Below are 17836 nucleotides of genomic sequence, written 5' to 3'. Positions count from 1 at the left end.
TAAAAAGGTGTCCTCTTGAGTCCCACATGAGACAGAGGCTGGTGGCTGTGCATCACCCAAGCCCAGACCTATAGGTGTTGGAGAGAAGGAGCTCACATAAAGACTGAGGAAGCCTTGGCCCTAAGGGTTCTCAACCCCAGCTATACATCAGAATCACTTGGGGAGCATTTTAAATTAAATACCAATATCTTGGCCCCAACTTTTAAGAGATTCTAATTTAATTGGGTTGGGGCAAAAGTCTCTTCCAGTGAGTCTAATGCAGGAGTGAGAACCACAGCAGAGAGTTCTTTTGTAAATATTAGTGATAAATTTTTTTATTGAGGTATAATTGACATATAACATTATGTTAGTGTTAGACATATAACATAATGATTCAATATATGTATATATTGTGAAATGATCGACACTAGTTAACATCATACAGTTACAAAAATTTTCTTGTGATGGGGACTTTTAAGATCTGCTCTCATAGCAACTTTCTAATATGCAAATACAGTATTAACTCTAGTCACCATGCTGTACATTATATCCCTATGACTGGAACCCTGGACTTTCGATCCCCTTCACCCATCTTGCCCACCCCCCCCCCCACCACCACCACCACTTCTGGCAACCACCAGTCTGTTCTCTGTATCTACAAGCTTGGTTTTGTTGCTGTTTAATTCCACGTATAAGTGAGATCATATGGTATTGTCTTTCTCTGACTTATCTCACTTAGCATAACGCCCTCAAGGTCCATCCATGTTATTGCAAAAGACAAGATTTCATTTTTTATGGCCGAATAGTATTTCATTGTGCGTGCATTCGTGTGTATGTTTATCACATTTTATCCATTCATCCACCAATGGACACTTTTTTCCACATCTTGGCTATTGTAAATAATGCTGCATTGAACACAGGGGTGCATTACTTCTTTTTGAATTAATGTTTTTGTTTTTTTTCAAATACTCAGAAGTGGAATTGCTGGATCATACAGTGCTTCTATTTTTGATTTTTTGAGGAACCTCCACACTGTTTTCCACAGTGGCTGCACCAGTTTACATTCCCACCAACAGTGCAAGAGGGTTCCCCTTTCTCCACATCCTCACCAACACTTGTTATTTCTTGTCTTTTTTGGTAATAGCCATTCTAACCAGTGAGGTGGTATCATTGTGGTTTTGATTTGCATTTCTCTGATGATGAGGGATCTTGAGCATCTTTTCATGTTGTCTGTTGGCCATCCGTATGTCTTCTTTGGAAAAATGTCTATTCAGATTCTCTGCCTATTTTTTAATCAGATTTTTGTTTTTTACTTTTGAGTTGTAGGAGGTTCTTTGTATATTTTGGGTGTTAACCCCCCATCAGATATAGGATTTGTGATATTAAAGTGGTATTAAAACAAAATTTTTGTCAGGTGCATATGAGTTTGTTGTAGTTACAGGCAATTGGTATTTTTTTAATCAGGTCTCTCTTTTGGAAATGAAGTCTCCATTGTCTGTCAATATGCGAAAATGATTTCTGACCAGGCAAGCAGAAGAAAGCCACTTTTATGTCTCAACTAATTGTTCTCGACCAGTTCCCTAATGCCCTTGTTTTGGAGTGGTTCAAAAGCAATGTCAACAACCGCTTTCTTGAGTCATCTCAGAGTAGACTGAGTTATCTAATTATCTAGTAGTGACCAATGGGCACATTTGACATCTGGGACATGAAAAAGCAATCAAATTCTTTGCACCTTTGATTACTCTTCTTTTGTGACATTTTATCCCTGCTTATGAAAGAAATATCTTCCCTCTTATAATTACAGAGGACTTAAGAGAAATACATTGGTTTTCCTGCTTCTTACTCTCAATTGATAATTACTTATTCTGTAACTAAAATAATGTATATATATTTTCTAGGGGACCAAGATATCAATGTGGTTTCTGGATACATCTTAAAAATGAAAGTAATTTATCCAGCGGTTGAAGGTCGGATCAAGTTTTCTGCAGGAAGTCATTGTCATGGAAGCTTTTCTCTAATATTTCTTTCATTTTTGGCAGTGATCATTGTTTTATACCAATAGCCAAAAATTCTTCCCATTAATGTGTGGAACTGCATTTTTTTCCAAGTGAGATTCAAGTCTGCCTTCAGGAACTGGCCTGGTGATGGCACAGACCATCTTGCCGGCCCCTAGAAGGTGAGCTTAGAAGACTGTTGAATGAAGACACTGACATCACCACACAGGACCAGCAAGTTAATGAATACACAGGAAAAAAAATGAAAATGAGCCCTCTGACAGGAAGGCCATCTTTAGTTTACATGTGCAAATTTTAATAAAATTTTATTAACAATTTTAAACCATAGAAATCATTATTCTCCTTTATATCCACTTTAATTTACCAGACAACAATGTTTACATTTTATCATTTACAAGGGAGTTTTAAGCACATTATCTTGTTTGATGCCTCTAACTTTGGTGGACAAGGCAGGAATTTCCTGTTTGACAGATGGGAAACTGAAGCTCAGCAAGAGCAGACTTGTTCAAGGCCATACAGCTGAAAGTGATAGATCTAAGACCTGCACCCAGCTTTTCTGACCTCAAGTCCAGCACTCTTTCAACTACATCCAGTTACTGTTCGGAATGATACTTAATGGCTTCCTCTCTTCATAACTATCAACAGCATCAAGCTCCTGGATGATAAGTGTCTGCTTTATTTCAGGTCTCTGTATTTTCCTTTTTAGATCCTGTTGTTATAGTGAGTTTAATGGACTAACACAGGGTAGCATTCTCTCTTGTACCACCCATGTGCCTTTAATGAGTCAGGAAACGTAAACAGTGCAGCAGATGATGGGAAAGGCAAAAAACAGTCCAGGGTCAGGAAGAAAGGGAAGGGAAGAACAGGACACCCAGGATGTATTTACATTACAGAAGAAAAAGAGCTAAAGGGCACTTAGATTTGTTAAGGAGATATTTGTTAAGGAGTAGCAGCATAGTGCCTGACATGTGGTATTAGCTGTTAATAATTTTATGGGATTCCATCAACTCTGCCTCTGTGCTCTTTCCTTCCTTCTTTCAATGTAAAGGTATCATTAAAGAACCTTCTAAGACAAGGTGTAATTCTAAACCTGCGCCTGTCCCTCCCCAGCAAGATGCCAGCACTGTACTCTAGTCACACTACACACACACACACACACACACACACACCTCTCTCTCTCTCTCTCTCTCTCTCTCTCTCCCTCCCTCCCCACCCCCACCCCAGTCACGGAAAATCCAGAGGGAAGATGAGACAAGGATTGATCTTTAAAAGTGGTATTATATAAGGACCATTCTCAAATATAGATATGAGAACTTCTGCCTGGGAGTGAGTCCCTCTGAGTGGAAGCTCAAGAAACACCCAGACTGATGAAATGATTTATGCCCAAAAGAACAAATACTTGCTTAAGGTGGTCATAAGACCATGTGAGCCTGCTCAGCACTGCATAAATTATTCAACGAGAAATGGGAGCCTTCATCTTAAAAAATGGTGAGCAAATAGCAGTAGAGGTTTGGAGTAGCAGTGTTTGTTTCTTAATGTTTAAAAATATTAAGTACACGTGATACAAAAATGTACTTTTAAACTACAACTTCTTTAAGAAGACTACTGCAGTAAAATAATGCCCTCAGTTTTGTGCATATACAGATTAGCTATAAATAAATGTCAGTAAGATTGTGAGAGGAAAATTAGAGAAAGGTACATTTGGAGTATATTTTTTATGCTTGGCCAGTAAAATAGAATAAATTCTATTGGACACAAATTTTTAAAGAACATTTTTGTAAGTTTTCTAACTATATGTGCATGTATTGTGCAGTGGTTTAAGAAATGACTTCAGACACTTTGCAATTGTAGATTCAATTGTGCAATTCAATTGTACAATAAACCTGAAGATATGCTCCTTGGCTTTGGTAGTTATTTCTTCTCTCAAGCAAACACTATAATCTGAGACGATATGACTGAAGAAAAACTCTGACAGCTTATCACCGGTATCATTTCCCTTGATTATAAGTCCCTTGCCATCTGATAACTCTCCCTATCCCCTTTCTCAACCAAAAAATGAGAAGAAAAATGCACACAATTTTTAGGTAAGAGAACACAGTAAATAAAGGATATTTTAAGTAATACTATTACATTTTCTGGCTTTCATGTACAGAATCTAATGTAGAAACTGTTTTGAGGCCTGTAGTTGTTTACTAAAAATAAAAATGATCAAGCTAGACAATGTTGGGAATTTTAATTTATCTGAACTGGTTATACATCTAAGAATCTTCAAGCATACTGATAACACAATAAACCAATTGTTATACATTGATCAACTGAATACATTAAAATCCATGTGATGGCAGAGCTGCCTTCAGCAGTTTGCAATGAAGAGTAAGCTGGGTTTCTTAAAAGAGAGTTGAGGCTGCCAATAGTTACCCATTGGAAAAAGTTGCTCCCTCAAGGACTATGGAGTCCCATGGGTATATGGCTAGACTTGTCAAAATTAGGGAAGGTTCCTGATTAGTTACCTAGGACTGCTGTAATAAACTGACACAATCTGGATGGCTTAAACAACAGAAATTTATCATCTCATCATAAGTGTGAGATCAAGTTGGCAGGGCTGTTTCCTGCTGAAGACGGTGGTTGAGAATCTATTCCAAGCCTCTCCCCCAGCTTCTTGTGGCCTCAGGCATTCCTTGCCTTATAGCTGGTATTTTCACCATGTTTTCACATCCCTTTCCTTCAGTATGTCTCATGTACACCCCTCCCCATTTTTTCCCAGGATTTATTTCATCTGAGAGAGAGAGAGCAGGAGCAGGAGGGGCAGAGAGAGAGGAATACATAATCTCAAGCAGACTCCCTGATGAGCACAGGACCTGACGCAGGGCTCAATCTCATGACCCTGAGATCATGACCGGAGCTGAAGCCAAGAGTTGGATGCTTAACCAACTGTGCCACCCCGGTGCCCCTCTATGTCCCCTTTTATTAGGACAAAGTCATACTGGATTAGGCCCACCATAATGACTTCATTTTAGTCACCTGCAAAAACACTATTTCCAAATAAGGTCACATTCACAAGTACTGGGCATTAGGACAGAAGCCCCCACCATCTTTTCAGGGGACACAGTTCATCCCTTTAACAGTCCCCTGGCACGATACATATAATCAACTGGGGCAACCCTGCAGCAACCACCAGCTTCTGTGACTCATACATTTTGCAAATGAAAGATTATAATGAATGTTATTTTTCGTACTGGTAAAATAGGATACATTTCAGAAGTTGATTTGGCTCAAGCACAGCAAATCAAAAGGCACCAGTTTTCTTATCTGATGCAGTCAAAAGGAGGTGCTTTACCCAAACAATACAGTCAAGAAATGGGCAGAAGACATGAACAGACATTTCTCCAAAGAAGACAAACAAATGGCCAACAGACACATAAAAAAATGCTCAACATCACTTGGCATCAGGGAAATACAGATCAAAACAACAATGAGATACTACATCACACTGGTCAGAATGACTAAAATTAACAACTCAAGAAAGAACAGATGTTGGTGAGGATGTGGAGAAAGGGAAACCCTCTTACACTGTTGGTGGGAATGCAAGCTGGAGCAGCCACTCTGGAAGACAGTATAGAGGTTCCTCAAGAAGTTAAAAATAGAGCTACCCTATGACCCAGCAATTGCACTACTAGGGATTTATCCAAAGGATACAAACATAGTAATCTGAAGGGGCACCTGCACCCCAATGTTTATAGCAGCAATGTCCACAATAGCCAAACTATGAAAAGAGCCCAGCTATCCATCAACTGATGAATGGATAAAGAAAATGTGGTGTGTGTGTGTATATATATATATATATATATACATACACACATATATACTCTCTCTCTATATATATATATACACACACACAATGGAATATCACTTAGCCATCAAAAGGAATGAAATCTTGCCATTTGCAATGATGTGGACGGCACTAGAAGGTATTATGCTAAGCAAAGTCAGTCAGTCAGAGAAAGACAAATATCGTATGATTTCACTCATATGTGGAATTTAAGAAACAAAACAGATGAACAGTGGAAGGGAAGGAAAAATAAGACAAAATCAGAGAGGGAGACAAACCACAAGAAGACTCTTAACCATAGGAAACAAACAGGGTTGCTGGAGGGGAGGTAGGGAGGGGGATGGGATAACTGGGTGATGGACATTAAGGAGGGCACTTGATGGAATGAGCACTGGGTGTTCTATGCAACTGATGAATCACTAAATTCTACCTCTGAAACTAATAATACACTATATGTTAATTAAATTGAATTTAAATTAAAAAAAAAAAGTTGCCTTTCTCCAAAGATTCAATTCCCCCGTTCCCTAATATGAAGGTAATTACAACTTTTCTAACAGTACTCTTTTTCCTCCCCTCTTTTGTTCTTCTACATCAGGGATCAGCAAATTACAGCCTGAGGGCCAAATCCTGCCTGCCACTGCTTTAAGTAAACAGGGTGTCATTGAAATACACATCCATTACCTGGAATGCTTGACAGAAAAGAAAAAAAAAAAACCATAAATACCAAATTAACAAAAAAAAGTGAAATAAAAAAAACTATTTTTCTCTGGAGCTCATAGGCCTCAGGTTAAAGATTTCTCCTCTGTGTATCCAGCACTGTCAAAGAGATTACTGGATACATTACAGAAAGCAGAGTTGAAATGGAATATAGTGAACTGGCAAGACCTATTCACTTGTTCATTCATTCAGTCAATCATTATGCTAATGTTGACTATGTCTGAAATTACAACTTGTATATATACATCATTACACAGCCTGCTAAGAAGAGTGGTAAATTAGACTTCTATTTTTATTTCTATTGTAAAATCAAATGGTTTTTAGTAAGTCAATAAATGATAATTTAAATGCTTGCTTTCAATCATTTCTCAGAATCTTCTGATATCTATAAATGATTATACATAAAACACAATTTTATAATGTCCTTTTAAATCTGAAAACATCTTTGCATCTATTTAATTTCATTTTATCCCCTCAACCAGAAACACTGATAGTTGTTTCTATAAACACATTTCAAAATGTGAAGCTCATGTACTAGAGGACACACATAAAGATGGATAGAAAGTAATGAACAAAGTAAAATATTTGAAATGACTAGGGAACATACTTTTAAAAAGGATCCAAAGAATGCCTACTTTTGGAAATAAAAGCTTCTTTTATGGGGCAACACTGACAAGCACACGAAGTGAGAGACAAATCTAAGTTTGCATTCTAACTTCACTACTCTCTCTGGCTTCAATATCCTTACCTATAACATAGAAACATCATCTCACAATTACTGTGATGGGGGGCGCCTGGGTGGCTCAGTTGGTTGAGCGACTGCCTTCGGCTCAGGTCATGATCCTGGAGTCCCTGGATCGAGTCCCGCATCGGGCTCCCTGCTCGGCAGGGAGTCTGCTTCTCCCTCTGTCCCTCCCCCCTCTCATGTGCTCTCTCTCGTTCTCTCTCTCTCAAATAAATAAATAAAATCTTTTTGAAGAAAAAAAAAAAAAAACAACAATTACTGTGATGGATGATAAAATGTGATAGTGTATATAAAATGCCTGGTTGACAGAGACTGCATCTAGCTCCTTTTCCTTTTATAATGTCAATGGTTACTTTTGTATGTGTCGATTTTTATACATCACATTTTCTTTAAATAGAGCTCATCCACTGCTATTAATTGAATTATATCCTCCTAAAATTCTTGTGTTGGGGGCACCTGGGTGGCTCAGTGAGTTAAGTGTCTGCCTTCAGCTTAGGTAATGATCCTGGAGTCCTGGGATTGAGTCCCTTGTTGGGCTCCCTGCTCCTCGGGGAGTCTGCTTCTCCCTCTTCCCTCTGCTTCTCTCCCCACTCATGCTCTCTCTCTCTCTCAAATAAAAAAATAAAATCTTAAAAAAAAAATTCTTATGTTGAAGCCCAAAACCACTTTAACATAAAAATTCTCCATATTTGGAGATGGGGCCTTTATGAGGTAATTAAGGTTAAATAAAGTTGTAAGAGTAGAACCCTAATCCAATAGGATTGGTGGCCTTATAAGAAGGAGAGAGAGAGATCTCTTTCTCTCTTCCCACACACCTACACAAAGAGGTCAGGGGCACATGTTAGACGGTGGCCAACTGCAAACCAAAAGAAGAGGCCTCAGAATGAAACCTACCTTGTCGGCACCTCATCTTGGACTTCTAGCCTCTAGAACTGTGAGAAATAAATTTGTTGTTTAAGCCACCCAGTCTGTGGTATTTTGTTATGGCAGCCCAAGCAGAATGATGCACTCCTAACAACATTTTTCTCATCTAAATAAAGAGAGTATCACAATTTATAGGAAAGTAGGTAAGAATGGCATATAAAGGGCTGTAAAATATTTTATTTTTTCAGTTTACTGTGACATTTTAAGTAAGTGTTTAAAATGCTATGGATTTAAATGTAAGAGTTAACCTGATTAATCTTCCACCTGTCCCTGAGAAATTAGTAAATGCTTAAGGCTTGGAATTAAAGCACTGATTCACAGAAACTCATATATATTCTAGAATTTTCAAGCAATTAAAAATATAATAAAACTACTGACAAAAGCTTTTCAAAAATTACAATACGTAATAACCATTTTTTAAAACCTTGGAAAAAAATAAGTGAATAGTATTAAATAGGTTAGATTTCCAAATTATATTTAGTTTCATATTACTCAGCTTAGTATCTAATACATAGCTGAAACTCAGTAAGTGTATTCTGAATGAATGCTACAACCAATTAGCAAACACAAAACTCTCAATCTTGAAAGACAAATTTGTTTCAAGGAGAAAAGTAGAGCATGGGAGGAACTCTGAGTAGAATTCTGAACACTGGCTCTTAATATTTTAAATTAACTTTCCTCAAGAAATAAAATTAATTCTGTATTTTCCGTTTGGAGAGACAACAGACATAAACCGAAAATCTCCTTGACTCAATTGTTTACATAAGATTTTGGAATACAGCTACTACATTCATTCCGTGAAATGTAGTTGCAACCCCACAATCACAAATATCTGTAAGTAGTCAGTTTTCACACCTAAAAAGGGCTATAATTTGTCAATCCAGGAAGAGTAAGGAGAAGTCCTTTGTTTCTTACGAAAAACTCATAAAGAATGTCTTCTTTATAGACATGTAGTTAACTAATAGAAAATTAGAGTAAAAAGAAAAAAATCTACTAAAATGTATTAACTCTAAATAAGAAAGCAAATCAGATCTTACTCCTGTTTCCCCATACTAAACATAATTATTTTCAAAATGATACAATACAAAGACTATTGGTTTTATCTCTTTGCCTTAAGAGGATTATGAATTACCTCTTTTAAAATGGCAGTAACAAATGACAGATGTTCTAACAAAATTTGGATAACAGGTAAAAAAATGAAAGACTATGAAACCCAATCACTTGTGACCATTATTAAGTTTGTGTTAGTCTTTATTAAAACAAAAAAAAAAATCAAAATTTCAGACACTGGATTACATGATATATACAAGAATATACAAAAGTAAAAGAAAGAAAATACTACACTAGCACAGCAGAAATTTGTTATCTATCTGGTTATTCTTTCTCAAATCCAAATGTTTACATCCAGGATGTCACAGAGGTAACTTCTTTTTGTACCTAAAGTAAAAATAAATCTATTTAATACAAGACAATAAAACAGGGTTCATTTGTGAAGTGCCTAACAATTAATTCCATTGTATAAAAATTCTAACCTAAGATGGATATATATATATATATATATATATCCTCCAAGTTCAATACAATAATAATATTACCATTCTCCAATTCCAATTCATTTTGTACTATTGGGTTAATATAAGCTCAACTGCCCCAAAACACTCAAGTCTAACTTATATGGCATTCAGTGTTACAGACAGAGGACAGCCTGAAGAGCTTGGCCCATTCTAGTGCTAGGATTGAAACACACCTTCCTCTGGAAAGACTCTACAGGGTATATATACATGTTCCTATCTGCTTATAATTAGGAAGGGACAAAGTCAAAACACAGGCTATTCCTTTCCTGTCCCCCCAAAAAAAGACCCTATGTTTAAGCATGTTGAAAAAAGAAAATATAGAGTCATTTACTAAGGTTGTTCATTTTTAAAAGGATCATAGCCACAAGGGTTTCCTTAATTTTTGTGTCCCTAATTAAAACACATGTCAGCATACCATCAAAAACATAAAGAATAAAACTGCTGCTTCTCAGTTACCTTATTGAGCTCTGGAAATAGTTCTTGTATCACAATGTCCAATAAAACATAAGTCAGCTAAAGCACCAAAAAAAAAATTTTTTTTAAGGCATTAGACAAAAGCCATAAAAATAATAAAAACAAAATTCAGGACTGTAGTTACCTCTAAATGAGAAGGCATGTGTATATTTTGTTATTATGCTTCATAAATGTTAAAGACACAATGAGGACACAAAATTTTAGCTATATTAAGATCTCAACAAAATATGTACAGACTGAACTATATACATAATGTTAACTGTGGTTATTCTATGTAATCTGAATGATGGAATTCTTTATTTTTAAATATTTACTTTATTTCATGAATTTTGTATATGTTCCAAATTTTCTACAATGAATCTGTTTATGTCAAAACAACTCCCACCCATCCTGAGAAGGATCATATGGAATATTTTGTTAAGATAAACAGGTATTTCAAACATTTTCCAGTATAAAAAAAACACAAATGGTCAATATTTTATTTGTAAACACTAGTAACTTTACTATGCTCAAAACCAATTATATATAACTCTTAACTAGAGAGAACTGATGGTTACCAGAGGGGAGGTGATGGGGATTAAGGAGGGCACTTATCATGAGGAGTACTGAGTAATGTATAAAATTGTTGAACCACTATAATGTACACTTGAAACTAATACAACACTGTATGTCAACTATACTAAAATTAAAATAGAAAATTTAATTTAAAAATAATCAGCAAAAAAGAATAACAGATACTTTTTTTTTTCCTATCTGAACGTCTGAAGTGCACTGCCTTGATTTAACATAGTGTCACTTCACAAGTAATAATATACTAGACACCCTACTATGTGTCGTTCACAAAACCTAGCCAACACTAGTTAACCTGCTTTAATGAATTTTACCTGCTTATTGAGAACTGGCTGTTGTAAGCCATCAAATAGAAGTCTGATGCTTTCATACTTGGCTTCTTCACCAATACACTTGACTATCAGATCTAAAAGAGAAAGCCAAAGGTGAAAACACTTCATATTATAAAGTGACTCATCATTAACTGGACCATGAAGAAAAATCTTCACCCTGTTTCCCAGGTATTACACAAAAACTATAAATCCGCATTTCCTAAACCAGTGTTCTGCAAGGGGCTCCTGGAAAAAAGACTTCTATAGTCAAGAAACTCCTCCTTTTGGAGATTCACAATGCACAAAAGTATACTACAAGCTCTGAAGAATGTTGCAGTAAAGAAATCTACTTATATTATTAAGTGATAAAAGACAGTTGGAAAATAACACATATTGTGTTATCCCATTCAGATCAAATAAAATCAAATCCTAAAATTATGTGTATACATTTGTACACACTTGTATAGACATGCACAGAAAAAATGTGAGGATTAACACCAAACTGATTAGGGAGAAGATGGCTTCTACTTTTTACTCTATATATTTTCATAATGTTTGAATATCTTAATATCAGGAAAAAAAGTTTAATTTTTTAACATAGACTTTCCTCAATGAATATGACCTCTTTAATTTACTTTTGTACTTTTTTCATAATTATTACTAACCATCTTACAAAACAATCTTTTTGGGAAATGTTTAAACACTAATTTAGGATCCAAAAAGTTCTGATACATGTTTGCACAGCTGTCATTTATCACATCTATTACCAAAGAGTTGGTCTAAAATCTAAAAAATCTCTGAATGTTTTCCCCAAAACAGGAAAATAAAATTATTCTTAAGTAAACAAAGTGCTCAAATATTTGTCCTCCCCTCCCCCCATCATAATAAAACTCTTAATGATGTCCTTGAAAAGTTCTCACCTTATGTTTGCTTCTAGGAGATAAATCTAACCCTACAAGGCAAAGGCCAAATTCAATTTATAATAAGCATAGTAGATCCTTGATATTTTCAAGATATGTGGCCCAATACGGATCTTTATGAATCCCCTAATTCACCAATACTACATAGAATTTTCCAATTAAGATGCATGACGCATAATGGACAAAAATAAGTGATCCTTTCAGATCCTTCATGAGTTTCTAAGTAAGAAATGAAGGGTAGAGGACAACAAAAAGACATGCTTAGTTTACTCACTATATTACTCCTCCCCAAAGATAAGTTTTGAATTAGATGTGATTCAAATTTGTGCCTTAGCAAAATAACAAATTACTACATTCACTGGCTTTCCATGTTGTCCCTAATATCAAAACTAAGACTGTTAAAGCCATGAACGCTAAGGGCTGCTATTACAAAACAGGTAAGAAATTATTTCATCATTTACCTACAGAAGACTTAGCCCAAAATACTTTTATTCACTTTTATATTCAGACCAGGGATTTAACTTAATTGTCTTCACACAGAGCAGCAGGACTATTCTGAGACTAGTTATTCAATGATGAGAATTCTCTAAGATACAGGCCAAAGGCCTCTTCAGTTCTTATTCTATATTTTCTCTCTGGGCATTATTATCCACTACACATAACTCCCATATCTCTATCCTTTACCATTCATTTCTCCAATTTCAAAACCTGGATATCTAACTACTTATTAGACATTTCCTCCTGAATAATGTATAGGCACTTCAACTTAAAATATTCTAAACTAAATATCCTCTGTTTTGAACCCTTAACATTTTTTCCTTTTATTTCTCACTCTATAAAAGGTTACTACCATTCATTTACCTTATGGCTCAAGCCTATCTCCTTTACAGAAGAAGTGATCATTCTCCTCCTCTGAGATACTCTGTGAGTTGAACATGCCTATCACATGTATGTTTTGTCTGTATACCTGTCTTCCTGCTAGACCGAATTACTCAAGTATACTTTTTATATCCCTTGCTCTCTGCATAGTGCCTGACATGTGGAAAGTGCTCAGTAAATTTAGAATGAATGAATTCTGATCTTTTACTCATAAACACTACTGTAGTTCTTCTCAAAGTATAATGGGCAGCAGGATTCCAATTGTCCCACAAACATATCACTTTGATCAGTCTGGTTATAAGTTGCTATTGAAGGAATCTGGCTACTGCATAAGTAGAAAAAGCCTGTATTAAAGTTCATAGTGCTTATATCATAAAAACCAAATTTAAAAAAAAAAAAAAAAAAAAAAACCAAATTTTATTTAACTAATGAGTTAATTTTAGTTGGTCTTTATAACTATTTCTAAAATGATAACTCAAAATAAAAATTAGTTTCAATAATTACTATCGTGTATGGGGTGCCTGGGTGGTTCAGCTGGTTAGGCATCTAACTCTTGATTTCACCTCAGATCATGATCTGGGGGTTGTGGGATTGAGCCCCATATCAGGCTCTGCACTTGGTGCAGAGTTTGCTTGAGATTCTCTCTCTTCCCCCCACTTACATGCTTGCTCTCTCTCTCCAAATAAATAAAATCTTTAAAAAAATTACTATACATTGTGATCTCAAAGAAATGCTAATCTATATTAAACCACTTAAATATTATACCTGGAATATAATTCATCATTTCTTCAAAAGTCTGTTTTGCTCGTTTTTGCTTATCTTGGAGAGAGCGAGGTTCAGTGTTTTCACAGAATACAGCATCTAAAAAGACACAAAAAGAAGTAGTTGCTGGAATTTTTACCTATTATACACAAAGTACTTTTTCATTGCAGAAATACTAATAAACCAATGAAAAACAGGACACAAAAGTACATAAAACATGAAACAAACACATGACAAAATACAAACCTCTGAGAAGTGTTATGAGTGACACCAAACGGTGCTCCTGAAACAGCTGTTCTAGTTTACAATGAAGATAGTAGTCAGTATACATTTCCAGGGTGTTTTTAAACAGGATTCGAGTTCCCATTAAGAGATGATGAAGCCAGTCAGGAACTTGGAAAACCACCCGTCCTGAGAAGGATCATATGGAATATTTTATTAAGATAAACAGGTATTTCAAACATTTTCCAGTATAAAAAAACACAAATGGTCAATATTTTATTTGTAAATACTAGTAACTTTAATATGTTCGAAACCAATTATATCAAATTCTTATAAAAGAATTATCTTCAATTTAAAAAGAAGTTACAATGGGGCAATAGTGAAGAGCATTAATCTGCATCACAGAAGAAATGATACATAAATGAAAAATAGGTTTTCACAGTAACCACATAGACCTTACCTACCTACATACATCAGGTAATCATAGACTCCTTCTACAGTCATCATCTCCATAAAATAATTCTGATTTTGCTTTCTTTCTGTATTCTCAGCACGGTTTGCATTATTCTTAAACAGATCACTGAAAAGCTAAAGTAAAAATTGAAATAATAAAGAGATATGTAGTTTATTACACCTGATAACAATCACTAAAGCTAAAGTGACACAGAGCACAGGCACTTAAACTTTTCCAATCAAAACAGAATTATCAGATAGGTTATAAGCTCTGCCTCTAAAGTTTCGTATTTATGCCCAAAATTTAATAAAAAATACATATTTCTCCCAAAATAGTACATAAAAGTCTGCATTAATTTTAGACACAAAAGAAAATTCGTTATTCATGAAGAAACCTTTGTTTTTTTAATACCAAAAGGAGCAAATAAACATGTAAAGATGTATATATATATATATTAATGATAGCTAATTTTAAAACTAACATGACTTACAGATTATAATTCACAATTAAAGGGTCTTTAGATGTGAACATTGAGCTTTAACCAAAATTTATTTGGACAATAACAGTCACAGACCAGAAATGCCTAATCAGTGTGAAAAAAAACAAGATACAGAAAATTACTTATAGTAAAAAATTATGAAATGCAACTAAACCTCAGCCCCACCTACCCCCCCGGATATGCAAAAAAGTCTACTGTTGGTAATAATAATAAAATAGCAGAAATCAAAGAACTAAAAGTCTGATAGTAAAGATCAACAAAGCCAAAAGATGAAAAGGACAAAATCTTCGGCAAGACTGATCAAAAGAAAAAAAAGAGAGAGACACAAATAATGTTAAAAATAAAAGGTGACATAGCTACAGATGTCAGAAAAACAACTACTTTAGGCCAAAAAGATTTCAAATTTAGATAGAATAAAAAATGTGTTGAAAAATATAACTTATCGGGTTGCCTAAGTGCCTCAGTTGGTTAAGCATCTGACTCTTGATTGTGGCTCAGGTCATGATCTCAGGGTTATAAGATGGAGCCCTGCATCCGGCTCCACACTGGGTATAGAAGCTACTTAAGATTCTCTCTCTCCCTCTCCCTCTGCCCCTCCCCCCCTTAAAAAAATATATATAAAACCTATCAAAACTGACTCATGTTGGGGCACCTGGGTGGCTCAGTTGATTGGGCATCCGACTCTTGGTTTCAGCTCAGGTCATGATCTTGGGGTCATGGGATCAAGCCCTTCATCAGGCTCCACACTCTCAGCTCAGAGTCTGCTTGTGCCTCTCCCTCTGCTCCTCCCCCAGCTCACGCACACTCTCTCTCTCTGTGAATAAATAAAATCTTTGAAAAAAAACTGACTCATGCAACAAATCTGAAGAATACTATATAATCATTAAATTAAGTTGTTTTTTAAAAAAACCTTCCTACCAATAAAACTCAAGGCTTAGGTGACTTTAACAACCAGTTCTACCAATTATTTAAAGAACTAGTAATTCCAATTATAACTTTACCAGCAAACAGAAAAAGGTTAATATAACTTTGATACCAGAACTTGACAAGGACAGAACGAGAAAGAAAAATTATAGGCCAAGTCCATCTATAAACATGAATACAAACTTCCTCAACCTTATTTATAAAGAATATCTATGAAAAAAGCTACACTACATGATTTAATGGTGAAACATTGAAATCATGCCCTTTGTACAATAGTTCATAGCTATGAATGAAACAAAGCCATCATTTGCATATAAGTATGTAAATCTAAAAGAATTAATAAATATATTACTAAAGTTAAGACAAGTCTAGCAAGGTTATTGAATTTAAAAAAATCAACACACAAAAATTAACTATTTGTTTACCAAAAAGAAAGTTATAAAGTGAAAAAAATATAAAAGATACCTTTTATACTAATAACAAAAAAGTGAAGTTTTTGGGGGGCGGGGGAGGGCTATCCTTTGAGCTCACATTGCTCCCCATGCTGAGCACTATTCTGGAACTAAAGCGAGCTTCCTTTTTTTTTTTTAAAGATTTCATTGATTTATTGGTCAGAGAAAGAGTGTGCCAGAGAGAGCACAAGCATGGGGGAGCGGCAGGCAGAGGAAGAAGCAGGCTGCCCACTGAGCAAGGAGCCCGATGCAGGACTTGATCCCAGGACCCTGGGATCACGACCTGAGCCGAAGGCAGACGCTTAACCAACTGAACCACCCAGGAATCCCTAAAGTAAGCTTCCCGCGAACTGGAAATATATCTTTATATTCCAGAGCCTGGCACTCTCAACAGTAGGCACAGGATAATATACCTGCTTAATGAATGGATTAAATATTATATAAGCCATTGAAATGAGACAAAACAAACATCAAATCAATATAAATACATTATATCAATTAATTTCTTGAGTACTGGAAGTTGGTGATTTACTACCTAAGAAAACCACCTTAAAAAAATCCCCCAAATACAGAAATGGCAGAAGTTTACAAATACAATTATCTAAAGAAACATTTACCCGTTAATGTAAAGAGGCAAGAAACTATATATACCCTCTTTATACTGTACAACTGATTTCCACATAAAGGATATAAGTCCTATTCATTTTATTAACACATGATGCTCCCTATAATGGAAAAGTCTCAAGTAGGACAACTTCAAACTTTATGACTCTAAGGCAATACTCAGTACCTTCTTGTTGTTTTCTGAAGTAGGGCTGAGAATGGTCAGTTCCGGTTTACTTGGTTTAGGCTTTGGAGATTCACAAGAATTAATGAAATTCATGATGAAAGGTTCCAAATGCTGACCTTTCTGTTGTAATACAGAAATCATGGTATGAAAGTCAAAAATTAAGATTATGATTTTTAATAATCATATAACCCATTAAAATTCACTGATATTTAAATATGCTTACAACTATCATGTTACAGAATATACATAAATCACTTATTCACCTCTTTCATTAGTTTTCCAGGAACAGACTTTATAATTTTCCCTGCAATTAAAAGTAAAATATTAATTTTATGAAGGCATAATATATCTCATAATTGCTTACATGTATACGTCACTCAGTAATTTTATTTATTTTTTAGATTTTATTTATTTATTTGACAGAGAGAGAGAGAGAGAGCACAAGCAGGGGGAGCGGCAGGCAGAGGGAGAGGGAGAGGGAGAAGCAGACTCCCTGCTGAGCAGGGAGCCCGAAGTGGGGCTCGATCCCAGGACCCTGGGATCATACCTGAGCCAAAGGCAGATGCTTAACCAACTGAGCCACCCAGGTACCGCTTCACTAGGTAATTTTAAATACTAAACAGCCAAGTAAAAAGTAAAACAGTAAAAAATTTATAACTTACCATTTCACATTCAATAGAAATTTACAATAAATATGGTATTCTTAACTATTTATAGATACAACATTTAGGATTTACTTAAAATAATACAGTGGGATTGGGGAGGGTGGGTAAGGGACTGAACAAGCCACGTGTTG

The 17836-nt window shown here is 35.4% G+C and overlaps 2 protein-coding genes across 7 annotated transcripts in view; one reads left to right on the top strand and one right to left on the bottom strand.

The window, feature by feature from the left end:
• NT5E (5'-nucleotidase ecto) overlaps positions 1–4840 on the top strand; it is a 56023-nt gene extending 51183 nt beyond the window's left edge. Inside the window, exon 9 of the mRNA XM_032409338.1 lies at positions 1878–4840. Coding sequence (XP_032265229.1) covers positions 1878–2041 — 164 coding nt within the window. The 3' untranslated portion in view covers positions 2042–4840. The remainder of the gene's footprint in view (positions 1–1877) is intronic.
• Positions 4841–8048: 3208 nt separating this feature from the next.
• SNX14 (sorting nexin 14) overlaps positions 8049–17836 on the bottom strand; it is an 89290-nt gene continuing 79502 nt past the window's right edge. For 5 of the 6 annotated variants that reach the window (XM_032409334.1, XM_032409333.1, XM_032409332.1 and 2 more), the window contains 8 exons: positions 17304–17344; positions 17041–17160; positions 14386–14509; positions 13946–14110; positions 13703–13798; positions 11142–11233; positions 10240–10296; positions 9431–9646 (listed from right to left, as the gene is read on the bottom strand). In XM_032409334.1, coding sequence (XP_032265225.1) covers positions 9608–9646; positions 10240–10296; positions 11142–11233; positions 13703–13798; positions 13946–14110; positions 14386–14509; positions 17041–17160; positions 17304–17344 — 734 coding nt within the window. In that variant the 3' untranslated portion in view covers positions 9431–9607. Of the gene's footprint in view, positions 9647–10239; positions 10297–11141; positions 11234–13702; positions 13799–13945; positions 14111–14385; positions 14510–17040; positions 17161–17303; positions 17345–17836 lie in introns of all 6 variants that reach the window. The other variant, XM_032409331.1, reaches the window with a different exon arrangement.

Source organism: Phoca vitulina, unplaced genomic scaffold (assembly GCF_004348235.1).
Source record: "Phoca vitulina isolate PV1807 unplaced genomic scaffold, GSC_HSeal_1.0 scaffold11, whole genome shotgun sequence".
Lineage (NCBI taxonomy): Eukaryota > Metazoa > Chordata > Mammalia > Carnivora > Phocidae > Phoca > Phoca vitulina.
Note: the sequence above shows the minus strand (reverse complement) of the source record. Positions and strands in the feature narration are given on the sequence as shown.